This window comes from Rhinatrema bivittatum, chromosome 16 (assembly GCF_901001135.1).
Source record: "Rhinatrema bivittatum chromosome 16, aRhiBiv1.1, whole genome shotgun sequence".
Classification (NCBI taxonomy): domain Eukaryota; kingdom Metazoa; phylum Chordata; class Amphibia; order Gymnophiona; family Rhinatrematidae; genus Rhinatrema; species Rhinatrema bivittatum.
In genome coordinates, this window is record NC_042630.1 from 11,692,925 (window position 1) to 11,708,050 (window position 15,126).

The 15,126-nt window shown below is 45.6% G+C and overlaps 1 protein-coding gene across 2 annotated transcripts in view; it reads left to right on the forward strand.

The window, feature by feature from the left end:
* LOC115078071 (cytosolic phospholipase A2 gamma-like) overlaps positions 1-4,998 on the forward strand; it is a 50,807-nt gene extending 45,809 nt beyond the window's left edge. For both annotated transcript variants that reach the window (XM_029580691.1, XM_029580693.1), the window contains exons 15-16: positions 1,487-1,652; positions 4,030-4,998. In XM_029580691.1, coding sequence (XP_029436551.1) covers positions 1,487-1,652; positions 4,030-4,172 — 309 coding nt within the window. In that variant the 3' untranslated portion in view covers positions 4,173-4,998. The remainder of the gene's footprint in view (positions 1-1,486; positions 1,653-4,029) is intronic.
* Positions 4,999-15,126: the final 10,128 nt, after the last annotated feature.

The window sequence follows — 15,126 nt, forward strand, 5'->3', positions numbered from 1 at the left end:
TAGTGATAGGTGGAATCTCAGTCCCATTTAAGTATACTGCACATAACTTGGGATTCTTATTTGATTCTAGTTTGCCTTTTAAAGCTTAAGTTCAATGCACTCTCAATGTTTTTTTTTTTTTTTTTAATAAATTTTGGCTGTCGTATCATTTAAAGTTTATATTTGATCCAAAAGACTTCCAAACAATTGTACAAGCCTTTGAACAGTTATTGACTATTATAATTCCCTTTGTATTGGGTTACCTGCCACTACTTTAGGGGCACCATGCGCGCGTTAAGAGAGCAGGCGCAGACTGTTCAGCGCCCGCTTTCTACACGACTTTATTGCATCGGCCCCAAGGTTGCTTGTGAGGGGAAGGACTAGAGAAGGAAGCAGAGAGAAATAGAGAGCTGTGGTTGAAGGCAGGCACCCTGTAGCTTTCTTCAGATAATTAAATTATGAGGTGGGAGAACTTCAGATTTTTCAATTGTGTGGCAGGCTATAAACTTTGTTTTCTCACATAGCCAGGAAAGAGGAGGCAATGGCTATAGCCCATTCTGCTATTGTAAGGTACCCTGGGTATGTTGCTATATAATAGGGGTGTGCATTCATTTGCAATGTATTGGCAATCCGCCATGTATAGGGCCATATTCGTTGTATTCATTGCGTCGCGAAACGTATCGCAATTTCCCATGAATACAACGAATCTTCACCAAATTATTTGACCGTCTAAAGGAGCAAATTTAAACAAACCCCCCACCCTCCTGATCCCCCAAGAGTTGCCAAAACTCCCTGGTGGTCCAGCGGGTGTCCGGGAGCCATCTACTACACACACGCCGTCGGCTGCCGGTATTCAAAATGGCGCCGATAGCCTTTGCCCTTACTATGTCACAGGGGCTACCGGTGCCATTGGTCGACCCCTGTCAAATGGTAGGAGCAATGGATGTCTGGCACCATCTTGTGCTCCTACCATGTGACAGGGGCTGACCAATGGCACCGGTAGCCCCTGTGACATAGTAAGGGCAAAAGCTATCGGCACCATTAGCTGACAGCGTGAGTGCAGTAGTTGGCTACTGGACCCCTGCTGGACCACCAGGGAGTTTTGGCAAGTCTTGGGGGGGGTCAGGAGGGTGGGGGTTATAATTAATTAAATTCTAGCTGGGAAACGAATAAGAATGGAGCGCATGAACGGATCGGGGCCCCCCCTTGCCGAATGCAACGTATCTGCCCCCCCCCCATGAATACGAATACCGAAAGTAACGTATGCAGTCCCTCTGCACATCCCTACTATATAAATAAATTAAATATATGTTTATTTTTTATGGCTGCTTTTTTTTTTTTTTTTTAGGAGAATTGCCCTCCCCCCATGTCCATAAATGCAAATCAGTCAAAACCAAGATTGTCATTTCCTGAAGCTTATGATCTGGAATCTTCATTAACTCATTTTTTAATGACAGCTGTGAAAAGCTTGTTCTAACCTCTGATTCTCTCTGTCTCAATCCTTCAGGGTATTAAGCAAACCGTAGATTACTGCAAAGCAAATAACATACCATTTCCCAAGGTTGAGATAGATACAGCTGACCGCTTTAATCCCAAGGACTGTTACATCTTCGAAGGTGAAGACGCCCCAACTGTAATCCACATTCCACTCTTCAATAATGTCACCAGTAAAGGTTTGTTCTCATTTATTCTAAGGATATCTGTATGGGGTGAACTTATGGAAAAATATCCCCCTTCTCCTGGCAGGAGTTGTTTTTTTTTTTAAACTAATTGTGTTTTTTAAGTCATAATAATCATGCCGTGCCATAGGGAAAAGGATTTGTCCCTGAGATATTATAAACAAGTCTGTTTGGCATTAAAACCTAGCTAGAGGATAAAAATCAATCTCTACCTAACACGATAACAAGAACAGACTAACCCCTAGATTCATCATTCTGGAAAAGCTGGTGTCATTTCCCGCGGCGCTGCCGGCAAATAATGTGAAAAGCATTATCGCCCGCAGTGCTACCAGGAGATAACTCTACCAAAAATCCCCCTCCACACTCCTCCCCTCCTCCTAATTATAATAATTCTGCACACAATACCGGCACATCGCAAAATAAAGAATGACCCTATTAGACAGGGTGGGTTTCAGCCTAGTTCAAATTCATAAAAAATCCATGAATCTATCATGTTTTTTTTTTTTTATTTTCTTACCGTAAAAAATCTTTCTTGCAGTAAAAATCCATCCCGGAAAAGGCAATTTTTAATGGATCAGGTTTGGTGGACTATTCTCAGGATTCATTACCAATTTCACCCATTCTTTCAAAGAAAAAAGGTTTGCAAAGCTATTTGATGGAGCCTTAGATTCCACTAAGGGCTTCACCAAATTGGTTTACGACCCTCTTGTAAAGAGTTTGACGTCTCACAAACGCAGAGCAGAAATCCAATTCTAGTGAGTGAACTGCAGCCATTAAGACCCAAGTCACATTTCATAGGCATTACCACACAATGGCACTGCCGAAGGTAATAAAAGAAGCTTGGATGCCAATTTAAAAAAAAAAAAAAAAACAACGATTGTTAAGGTTTTGAATTTATTCATGAAGGCAAAAGTATTCAAATATGCCGGAAATTGCCTTTAATTCAGCCCCTTCTTTTGTAAATCTAGGTTGATCATGATGCTGCTTTTCAGTGCAGCTGGTGGTATCGCATCGATGTATATGTATGTGGTAGAATGGGTAATCTAATTGCTAATTTTGAACTTTATTATTTTTAACCTTGTATGTATATACGAGGGGGTGTCAATAAATAAGGTTAATTTTGACAGTTTTGATGCTGTATCTAAAATCACCTTCTTTATAGACTCCCCTTCATATATTTCTGTGACAGATAAGTGGAGATGATGATAGCTGATTATTTAATTTTGTTTTTTCATACTTAATGAGGTGCAGGATTTGGGGGCTATTTTTGGACCCTGCAGATTAATTCATTGTCTTTATGGGCTTAGAGCTCAATCAGAACTGGTCTGTAATTGAGCTATCGCACGATAAGCCTTCATCAACTACACTATAGGGATTCCCCCCTCCCCCCCTCCCTATAATCCTCACCTATAGCCCAACCGTTGCAATGAACCATAGAACATGACCCCAACCAGAGCCTGAAATGCCATACATCCTAACGCGACACACTGAGCAATGACGAAGATTCCCACCCTGCCAGGGAATCTGAACACACTGGTTCTGCAGTGTTGGCCTGGAGAGAAGAACCTGCCCTTGGAAATAGATTAAAAAAAAAAAAAAAAAAAAGTCTGTAGTGTGCACTGATGAGTTACCATGGCCTGCGTAATGCAGTACCGCAGATATGGTTTGAAGGTACTGCTCGAAGGAATACCATTATCCAAAAGCAGGTTTTTTAACAAAAAAACCCACGAATGACAATCTCAGTGTTCCACTGTATTGATTATAAATCTGATAGAGCCTCTAGTTTGCACAATAGTGTTTAAAGGCTAGGTAAAAAGCATCAGTCTATGGCAACCCTGATTGACCATGTCCTGCAAGGAAATTAATTTCCTGAAGGAATGCTGACCTCTGCAGGCTGTGCTAACTTTTATTGAATCAGCCTAAGATTTATCCAGTGACACAGGTGAGCTTTTAAGAACACAAGCACAGGTGTAAATCCTTTTTATTTCAAGTGGTGTCTAGAACTTTAGCAGGCCTCTGATCACAATTGCGCAGATGCATCCCTATATTAAACATAGAACAAGGCTACAAATATTGGAACAATTAGGCACACAACTGCTTATCTTTGACAATTTGCCTCACAGTAGGCTCTGCCAGTTTTTTTTTTCCCCCACAAATGAAAATTTTCCGAGGCACTACTTTTATAATGAGGCAGTATGCCTGGATCCGTTGTGTCTATTTTTTTTTTTTTTTTTACACACACCACTCTGCTACTTCTCCGTCATGGTCAGAAGATACTTCTCAATGGAATAAACGCTTTTGGAATCTAATCGCTGCTGATTAAAATTTTCTCATGCTCCCGTTTCTTGTGCATGTTTGTTTCCTTGATTAGGAATGGTACAGGAACGGACTGCCCAGTATAGCATTGTGCGCCTGCAGTACACCAAGACTGAAATCAACGACCTGATGGAGGTGTCCACGAAGAACAACGCCGGGAAAATCAAGGAGGCAATTCTGAGGAAATGTTCTATTTAGGTTGAATCTCTCCAAATTGTTCTCTGCTTGGAAGCTTCTAGAGCAATGGCGAAAAAAAAATAGAACTCCCCCTAGCCCCCACATGCTTTTGTAAGCAATTCTTTCATGTCCTCCTCGCATGCATCTTGAGAAAGTCGTAGCTCTTCCAGCTTTCAAATGCTTTTCAGCCTCTGCAAAGTGAAAATGTTCCTCCTTGCTACATTTTTTAATCACGCTATCGTAGGACAAGGCCGATAACTGCGTTTTCCCTTGGGAGTCACCCACATGCATTCTGGGAAATATGATTTGGGGACATGGAAAGCTGTAAACAAGGTTTTGAACCACCCTGACAAAAAAAAAACAAAACCTCTTTTAAAATGAAAGGTCCACTGCTGGCAAAGTCTGACATGAGCAAAGATAAATTTGGCAGGATTGGTGGAGCTGCCTGGCATTTCTATAGATTTGGATCAGATTTTCCTGAAATATGTTGGGAAATTTTAAATTTTTAGGCGAGATTTTTCAAATTCATCAAATGCCTACCAGGCCAAAGTCCTGCCATGTCACTCCTAAATTCCAAGATAAGAACCTAAAATGCCAGACATTACTTGTTTTACATGTGAAACCTGTTCCTTTCTTCTTAGAAAGTTCTCTTTTCATATTGGAAACATTTGACACATTTTTTGCTGCTCACAAACAGGGTCATTCATCAAAATGAGGTAATAGCAGTATCACATGGCACAAATGTAAATTTTGGGAAGGGGCAGGATTAGGAAAGAGTACACCTTGGTGAAGATTTGATGTCATTTGGAGTGAGGAAAGTCTCACAAAGATGAAATTTTGTACTATGTTATCTCACCCTAGCTTGATGGTATCCTAGGTACCATCAAGCTAGGGTGGCATCAAATCTTCACCAAGGTGTACTGTTCTGTTCGTACGTCTCACTATGCATGAAAAGCTGGCCCCTAAACCACCACCAACACCTCACCTTGAGCTATTAGCTGTCCCTCCTATAGAGATAGAAATACTTGGCTACTATGAGGTCCTTATAGATATATTCTCTCTCTCTCTCTCTCTCTCCCTCTCCGCAAGATACAAAATAGGAAGTATCATAGGGTGGAATAAGTTTACCACATGATGTAGTACCTCTAAAATTACCCTGAACACACCCCTTTTTCTTATCACGGATGTTAGGCCTGCGATACTGCATTTTCATGAATATAGGGGTAGGTTCATTAATTCTTTAAAAAAAAAAGCAAAAGCTCCCTAAAAGATAAAAGCTAATATTTTACGGCCATTAAATGTTGAAAGCCCCATTAAGAAAAGTCCTCATAAAATTGATTAATTTCTACTGTCATTGTTTTTGATGTCTAATTGACTATCTGGTATGTCCGATGTCCCATCTATTTTACCAACTGCTGCCTCAAATTTGCACTAAACACTCAGTCCTCAAACTGGACTTTTTAGCAGGTACAATTACTTTCAATACGGTGCACGGGCATATTTTGGCACATGTGCATCAGTGCACGCTGAAGACATGGTGATTTTATAATCTGCATGCGCACATTCACCAATGTTTTTAAAATACACTAGGGGTAGATTTTATAACTCTACATGTACGCGTACTTTTGTTCACGCACCAGGCGCGAACAAAAGTACGCTGGATTTTATAAGATACGCGCGTAGCCGCGCGTATCTTATAAAATCCGGGGTCGGCGCGCGCAAGGGGGTGCACATTTGTGCAACTTGCGTGCGCCGAGCCCTGCGCGCGCTGCCCGTTCCCTCCGAGGCCGCTCTGAAATCGGAGCGGCCTTGGAGGGAACTTTCCTTCCACCCCCCACACCTTTCCCTCCCTTCCCCTACCTAACCCACCCCCTGGCCCTATCTAGACCCCCCCTACCTTTATCTGAAAAGTTACTACTGCCTCCGGGCAATAGTAACTTACGCACTCGGCCACGCCCCCGAAACACCCCTGAGCCGAAAACACACCCCCCCCCAGGCAAGTCCCGGGACTTGCGCGCGTCCCGGGGCTTGCGTGCGCCGCCGAGCCTATGCAAAATAGGCTCGGCGCACGCAGGGGGGGTTTTAAAAGGGTTACGCGCCTATCTTATGCGCGTAACCCTTTTAAAATCTGGCCCTAGGTACACGCACATATGCGACTAATTTTAGGCAGCAGCATGCCTAGTCACATAAATCCTGATTCAACCTCATAAGTCAGAGAATTTTAAAAAGGACTCACGTGCAAGCCATAGCCAGTTTCACCAGTGCATCCGGCCAGTTAACATCTAGTTCCTCCGAACCACCCCCTGATTTGACAGCTTGCTCTCCTTTAAGCCCATCAGAAATGACTCTTCTTTGTTTCTTTTTTAACTAACACCTTCTCCATAGCAGAAGTAAACTTGCGAGGTAGGGGATCTGGGTGCACGCCTAGATGCGTAAGCATTTGAAAAACCCATGCTCCACCCAGACCATGCCCTCAACCCATCCCCTTTTTTTAAAAAAAACCCCAAACTTTTGAGATGTATGCACACCGAAAAATATGCGTGCATCCGGGCGGCATTTAAAGTTCGGTGGGCCTGCGTGAACCCGACTTGTGCATGTACCTCCTGATTTTGGCACACGCCGGGCTTTTAAAAGCCACCTTTTGGGGTAGATTTTCAAAAAACGCGAATAGGCGTACTTTTGCTGGCTCATCAGGCGCAAGCAAAAGTACGCTGGATTTTAGTGGATACGCGCGGAGCCGCACGTATCCACTAAAATCCTGGATCGGCGCGCGCAAGGCTATGAATTCTGTATAGCCGGCGCGCGCCGAGCCGCGCAGCCTACCCCCGTTCCCTCCAAGACCGCTCCGAAATTGGAGCGGCCTTGGAGGGAATCCTCTAATGCCCTCCCCTCACCTTCCCCTCCCTTCCTCTACCTAACCCACCCGCCCGGCCCTGTCTACACCCCTCCCTTACCTTTCTCCGGGGATTTACGCCTCCCGGAGGGAGAAGTAAATCCCCGCGCACCAGCGGGCCTGTTGCGCGCCGGGACGCGACCTGGGGGCGAGTACGGAGGGCGCGGCCACGCCCCCGGACCGCCCCGGGCCGTAGCCACGCCCCGTACCCGCCTCCAAAACGCTGCCGACACGCCCCCTAAACGCCACGACGACCGGGCCCGCCCCCAACACGCCCCCCCCGACACGCCCCCCTCGGAGAACCCCGGGACTTACGCGAGTCCCGGGGCTCTGCGCGCGCCGGTAGGCCTATGTAAAATAGGCCTACCGGTGCGCAGGGCCCTGCTCGCCTAAATCCGCCCGGTTTTGGGCGGATTTAGGCGAGCAGGGCTCTGAAAATCCGCCCCTTTGTGTCCTGCACTCTCTGGCTTTCCCCCCTCACTTCATGCATAGGCACATATTTACACGGCTCACATAGCTCCATAAATCTAGGAAAAATGTTGCACATGTGGATATATGGATACATATACACATATAGAAAAATATATGGGGCATTTGCTTATAATTGCATATGCCTTCATAATTTTACAAACAGTGGCATTATATTGGTGGTTGTATATATTTACAAATATTTGGAAAAAAAATACCGTACCTCCAAATATAGTTATATGCATTAAAAAAAATTTGGCAGCAACCCATTAAGTTCAAGCATTGAGAAGAAACCAGAATTTGGGTAACGAGCTGATGATGGGTAATCCTATAGGGACGATCATTTGTCACATCCATTTCTGCGGGTGCACACATAGCTCTCGGACTTTCTAGTACAGGCAGGAAACGGAGAGTGTGCGTGTAACTGCTTATTAAAAGTGCACGCCTGTACTAGAAAGTCAGCGAGGTAAGTGTGCACCCGCTGAAATGGATGTTATGCATGCACATCCCTAGTGGCCTGAGGGTAGAAGTAAACCCAAAGGAATTTTATAATCCTTTCTGTTCCCTTCCTGAATTTAAAAAAAAAAAAAATCCTTCCTGACCCAAAAAGGCTGAAAAGGAAAGAAATCTCTTCATGCTTGGGGATGCTTGTAACTTACATTTACATGTTTAGTGGTATGCTTAGACTGTACTGGTGGCAGCATGTTTTAAAAATAAGCACAGAGAATTAAAATGCTTAAAACAGCCTTTTTTTTCATTATTGTATGTTGTAAGGGGCAAAACTATTCCTGCAATTATTGCAATGTTCATCTCTGTTCCGGATCTCTCATTACTAGTCTGATGACGGGCTTGATTTTTCCCTAAAAACACAGAGGGGGGGGGGCCGATGCAATACAGTGCGATGCTCGGCTGTGCGCGGTTTCACCCGCAGTTGGACACGGATTGTGTGGGCACGCCCACAGCCCCTTATGCTGTAAGGGGATTAGCGTCTCCACCACACGTGTCCAACGCGCTGGGAAACTAATATCACTCATCATAGGCAAATGCATGTTGATGAGGCTATTAGTTATTCACTCCACATGCAGTAAAAAAAAAAAAAAGGGCATCCAGTACGCACATTTTTGCACTCAGGAATTAACGCCTGCCTGGAGCAGGCGTTAATTCCTGAGCGCCCCAACAAGTTGAAACAGAAAAGCAGAAAATACAAAATACTTCTTTTCTGTACATCATCCGACTTAATATCATGGAAATATTAAGTCAGAGCAACGAAAGATTTTAGAAAATATATATTTTTTAAAAAAAAGTGCCTGCAGTCAGGTTCGAGAAATGGACGTTCAGTTAACCAGTGTCCGTTTTCTGAACCTATGGCTGTGCGCCGATTAGGAAAACGGACGCCAATAAATTTGGTGTCCGTTTTCTTAACTGGCGGACGGCCACAGACAGCCGACCACTCCTGGGCGCCGGCTGACAAGAAGGTGCTAGGGCTGTGCAATTGACCCATGTGCCTCCTTGACAGTGCAATCCCTAATTAAAATATTACATGGCGCCCTAGGGGCGCATTGGGAAGCAGGCGCTGAACACTCAGCGCCCGCTTTCAGCGCTGAACACTCAGCGCCCGCTTTCAGCGCATATTTTTTTTTTTTTTTGCATCGACCCCAGAATGAGGAAAAAAAAACCCTAGTATATGGGATGGTCAACTTATAAGTTCTGCAAAGCAGGAACCTTGATTACCAATCTTGCCTGTACAACTTGTGGTTATCATTTACTGCATCTCTGCATTGGAGAGGCTCATTGTTTATCTGGCATGGTGGGATTCTAATCTCATACCTTCCCTTGCATCCTACTGAACTGTTATTTTGCTATTCAAAGATTTGCAGTGGAGTGTCTGCTGATATCTTACGTAAACCCATAAATGGCTTGGGCCGAATGTTGCTTCTGAGGAAATAAATATTGAGACAAATCACAAATTTCACTTTTCTTTCTAGATTTAAACTCTCTGAATGAGATTTCTTTTTATGTTTTAAATTACTTGATTTATGAATATTTTTAATTGTAACCCTACCTAGAACTGTGGTCAGGCAGGCCAGAAATATTTTAAGTAAATAAATGAAGAAGAAGTTGGGTTAATGCATGGCTCAGCCTCACAGGGAAAGGTAAACCTGGCCACGGGATTCAAGAAAGCCTGGGGGGAACTGAGGGTTAAAAGCTTAGGGGTAGATTTTAAAAGCCCTGCGCGCGTAAATCCTGCCGGGGCTTTGCTTGGGGGGGGGGGGGGCGTGTCGGGGGCGTGTCGGGGCGGTGTTCAGGGGGTGTCCTGGGCATGGCGGTGGTCCGTGGGCGGGGCCGTAGGCATGACGATGGTCCGGGGGCGGGGCCGAGTGCTCCGGCACAGCGGCCTATGCCGGGGCAGGAAGCCGGTGACGCTCGCAAGTTACGCCTGCCAGAGGCAGGTGTAACTGAACGAAAAAAGGTAGGGGAGGGGGGATCTAGTTAGGGCTGGGCGGTGGGTTAGATAGGGGAAGGGAGAGAAAGGGGGGGTGGGACAAAAAAAAAGTTCCCTCCCAGGCCGCTCCGATTTCAGAGCGGCCTCGGAGGGAACGGAGGCAGGCTGCGCGCGCAAGGCTGCGCGGCTCGGCGCGCGCAAGGCTGCCGATTTTGCGCAGCCTCGCGCGCGCCGACCCCGGATTTTAAAAGGTACGCGCGGCTACGTGCGTATCTATTAAAATCCGACGTACTTTTTAAAAATGTTGTTTTCATTTACTTTAGTTTAGTTTTTTTGTTTTGTTGTTGGTGGGGGTGTTGTTTCTGCATTTCTAAAATGCAGAAATATTTGGTGCGTGTTGTTTTAGATGGGAAGGGACACAGTACAAAATAGCAAATATCATTATGATGCCCTGGTCATTTAAAAAAAAAAAAAAAAAAAAAAAAAATATATATATATATATATATATATATATATATATATATATATGATAACACATCGGCTCCCATTTCAATTCTTATGAAGATGAGCTACGTTTGCCCGTTAGGGCTACGTTTAATGACTGGACAATTTCAGTACATTTTTTTTTTTTTTTTGCTTCTGCAAAAAAACAAAAAAACAAACAAACATTTTTTCCTGTGGATATTTCCCTCACCCTTTCAACCAGTTTTAGAAATTTAGATCTTGATGATGGGGAAGAGAGACGCTATCAACAAAAAATTGTGCAAAAAGAAACAAATGGCAGAATTTGTTTTTTTCTTGGTTCTTAAACCTGGACCCAAGGCATTTTAGAGTCGAAGGGAGAAAGAAGAAGTAAGGGGCAGCAGGGAGAAAGCCAGCTATCCTTGCATTGTGTAAGTAAGTGAAAGCTAGCAGCCCACAGACGAGTCACTGGAGGGTTTGCAGCTCCTAGACTGCTGGTGAGATTCTTTCTGGCTCTGCAACACTTTAAAAAAAAAAATACAGTCGGTGTCCATCTCTCTCTGTCCCTCGCATCAGATGCACCATGGCCCGTCCTGGATCTCTCTGCATCAGTACGGGGGCGTTGGATGGCAGCCTCTGCCTGGCTTTGAGTCATCAGGGGAAACAGGGCCAAAGATCCTCCCTGCCGGGTGACGACAATCAGGCAGCAGCCCTCCAAGCTGCAGACACATTTTGAATTATGGAGAGGGAAAACTGGTTTTACGTGTTTTGAGGTGGCACATATTCAAGATACACATACTGTATGTGCTACACCTTGAGCACTAGGAGTTTCTTTGTTATTAAGTGAATGAAAACAGCCCAGAGGGAAAAAAAAGAATTGCTCTCATGCTAAGGAAAATAATGGAAAACAGCAATTAAAAATGCAGAAATTTTGATTTGATTAGTTAGAATTCGTTTTCACCATGCACATGTATTTATTTATTTGTGTTTGTTTGTTTTTATATACCCGTGTTCGATTTACATATCACATGGGTGTACATACAACTCGAAGGTGCAGGAAGCACCTTGTATCTCTTGTATCCTAGCATACAAGGGAAATGAAATCTTGTAGGCTGACCAGAATTCTTTATCTGAATTTCCCTTGATGGGTGAGAGAGGCTGTGACTCGCAAATCATCTCATTTTTTAAACTTTTTTTTTTTTCCCTCGTCCAGTTTAAGAAATGTTCATTAAATTTGTTTAATGTTGCATCGGGGCTGGCTCTGGGGCAGGAACCCACAGGCCTCCTCAATAGGGGGTATTTTATTTTATTTTTTATTGTATTTATATATTTATAATAAAAATAAATAGAATAAAAATAAATAAATAAAATAGGGGGTAGGGGGCAAGTGGAGGGTCTATGAGGGTTTCCCTGCCCAGGTCCCCTCCTTCTAAAAAAAACAAAACAAAAAACACCCACCCACCCACCCACCCCCCTCTGGTTCTCTTCTCGCCCTCTTCCCCTAAGCCGGGTTCATGGCAGCGAAGGAAAGATGCAAACCCGGCTCCTGTGAATAGGCGTGCGCTGGCGGACCCTGCAGTGACCCCCCTTACCCTTCTGCACGAGGGCTCCTCGTAATCACCAAAGAAACGTGAGGGGGAGCGGCTGCTGCAGGGTCCGTGGCGGCGCATGTGCTCTTTCTATTGCTACCGACAGCCAGGGCGAAGGGGAGGGGAGGGGGCACGCCATGAACCGGACGCCCGCCAGCAGGCTCCAAGCGCTGGGCTGTCGCTGGAGATGGGATGGGCATGGCTGAACTCGCACCTCATTAGCGTGCGTTCAGGGGAGGGGGAATTCGTATCAACTTTCTCTCTTTGCGAGCATCTCCCCATGGCCAATCCAAACTCTCCTCCTCCACCTCCAGGTATTGATCCTTGCACGCTTCCCCTTCCCTCACCCCCCCCCCCCCCAGTACTTCCCTTCCTCTCTCTTTCCCCACACTATTGCCCTCTTCCCCACACACTGCCTGCTAAGGCTGGAGAGGAGGGGGTGAAGCTAGAGCTGACACAGTGGGGGAAAACAATTTGCTCTGCTTCCTTTTCAGCCTCTTCTCTCCAATGCTGAATCCCCTGCTGCCTGCGGTGTCTGCACCTGATTGACCCCTCTCTCTCCCCCCTGTCACCTCAGCGGGGGGAGAAGTCACTGCAAAGCACAAAATCATTGCTCTCCTCTCTTCCCCATGCCCTCCCTTTCTTTTACCTGAAAGCTGCATGAAGAGGAAGGAGTGGGGCGGTGAACAGTGACTTATCAGGTATGGGGGGAGTCGAGTGGAGGCTTCGAAATTTGGCAGTGAAGGCAACTGCCTCCGTTGCCGAAGCAGCATTCGTGACATGTGCGATCAAAGACAAATTGGAAACTTCAGCGAATAAGACCAACTCTTCCACTGAGGTGAAGAAACGCAACATGCAAAACTCAAGTATCCTACTTCCAAATATTATTCTAAGTTATTGATAATATGAGTAGCTAGCAACCATTCGGGTGGGGAGGGCAATAATGAAAACTGCCCATGTTGAGGAAAACCCCTCAGGTGAGGTTTCTACCAATAACGAAAACAAAACTCTGCACCGTCCCTTGATTTATTTTTTTTTTCCCCAGTAGAAGTTGGGCCTGCTCTCTCTCTGTGTGCAATCATTTCATCACAGAAGCAAATTTAGATTTAATGATCTGCCTTTTTTCAAATGCAAACTCATGGGGAGTTTACAATTCAGGCTCTGCGGTTATTTCCCCGCCCGAGAGAAATCAAAACTAAGGCTGTACCGGAGGCAATGGAAGGTGAAGCGACCTGCTCAAGGTCACGGGGAGGATCCTCGGGCGAGGGAAAGATTTCAACCGCAGCTTTTCGGGGGGGCTTAGCCTTACCCACTCTAACCGCTAAGGCTGCTCCTTTGCTGGCCGTTGTGAGCACCGCACATTAACCGTGATGATTCAAAACTAAACGCAGTTTTCCATTGGTCCACCCTCTCCACCCCCCCACGGCAGCAGAAAGCGCTGGATCCGGCCTGCGGCGGCAGCGGGTGGCACGTTGCACCCATAACCTCGCCAGTTTCCGTAGGTGAAGTCGGAACAACAGGTGGCGGCCCGTCAGAGCAGCGTGGGCGCGGCACGTCGGTGCAAGACCCACCACCGTTTTTGGCTGCGCTTATGCAACGCCGGCGTCAGCGCTGCCTGGTGCAAGCAGGGCCTTTACCTGTATGCAGAGTGCCTCAAACATCTGAAAAAAAAAAAATCCATGAATGTAGGGAATTCCAGTTTAAAATCAGATGTAACTGGCAGATGGTTAGAAGGGAAAGTAAAACAATTTCTCTCCATAAGGCCCGTTGGCCAAGGTTGATGTGATCATGGACGTTTGTTGACCCGGGAGGGGGGGGGGGGGGAGGGTAACAAGGCTCTCATTAAGATTTTATTTATTTATTTATTAAAGGCTTTTATATACCGACTTTCTTGATGCAAATCAAATCAACTCGGCTTACAATGAACTAAGCAGAAAATATAATTAACCAATTAACAAGAGATACGGAGCATACAGTTACATTATAACAAGGATGCCTTAACTTGGAGTAAGAAATAAAGAAGGGGTGAACGGAAAAGTAAATAAATAAAATAAATACTATACACAGAAGAGGGGGCAAGGAGCCAACCTCTTTAATAGATACTATGCATGAGAAATATGGAAAATTTGTTTACACAGGTGAGTGCTGGACAATTCTAGATCAGGCAATGGGGTTAGTAGTGGGGAAGGCTTGGCTGAACAGCCATGTCTTTAGTTTCTTTTTAAAAGTTGTTAGACAGGTCTCCAGTCTGAGGTCTCCCATTCCTACGGCGCTGAAGGCAGGCCCGTAACAAGAACAGAGAAAGATATTCAGAGTGAGGCTCACTAAACACCCTAATTTTATGTTGACTCTTTTTAGTAATGAAAGATTTCATGCTGTGTGATTTGGGTGGGGGGGGGGGGTGATTTTCTAATGAAGACGGTTAATGCCAGGTTATCATCTTTCAAAGAGCGGGGTAGATGCGAGTTTAGAGGGGTAGGGAAAAATATTAAATGTGGTATTGCCCGACCATTGCCCCGATGCTCCTTTTGGTCTCCATTGCCCCTGATGGCGGCACAGCAGACGAGGCTGGCACAGGGCTGGCATAATGGACTGGAGGGCTATCGGAGCCCCCCAGCAGTGTCCAGAGCCGGGGGGGGGGAAGAATGCAGATGGGGGCTGCCATGTCCCCAGGGCTGGGAATGAGATCTGATTAAATAATAATAATAATTAGATTGTCTCACGAGACCAGTGGCTGGGAAGGCAGACTCCAGCGGCGATTGGGGGCAGCTGCTGGGATACGGAGGGAGAGAGAGAGAAAGGCACACTAAAAGGGGGTGGGGGTGGGGGGAGTGAGTAGGAGAAGCCTCTGCCAGGCTCAGATCAGAGAGGCAGAGGGGTCTGGAGGGATGTGGTTGCTGATTGGAGAAGGTCCCATAGCCAGAAATGCTGCTACGGCTGTCGGCTCAGGGCGGTGGTGATGTCGTCACGGGCAATCCCGGAAGGGGGCGATCATCATCATCAGGCATCCCCCTGGATCTAATATGAAAAAAAATGAATGGAAGCAAATATAAATGGCTGGGTGCCCTTAGCAAGCCGCAGCAGCGTAAACCCGGGAGTGTCTGTTTAGCAATAAAAGCA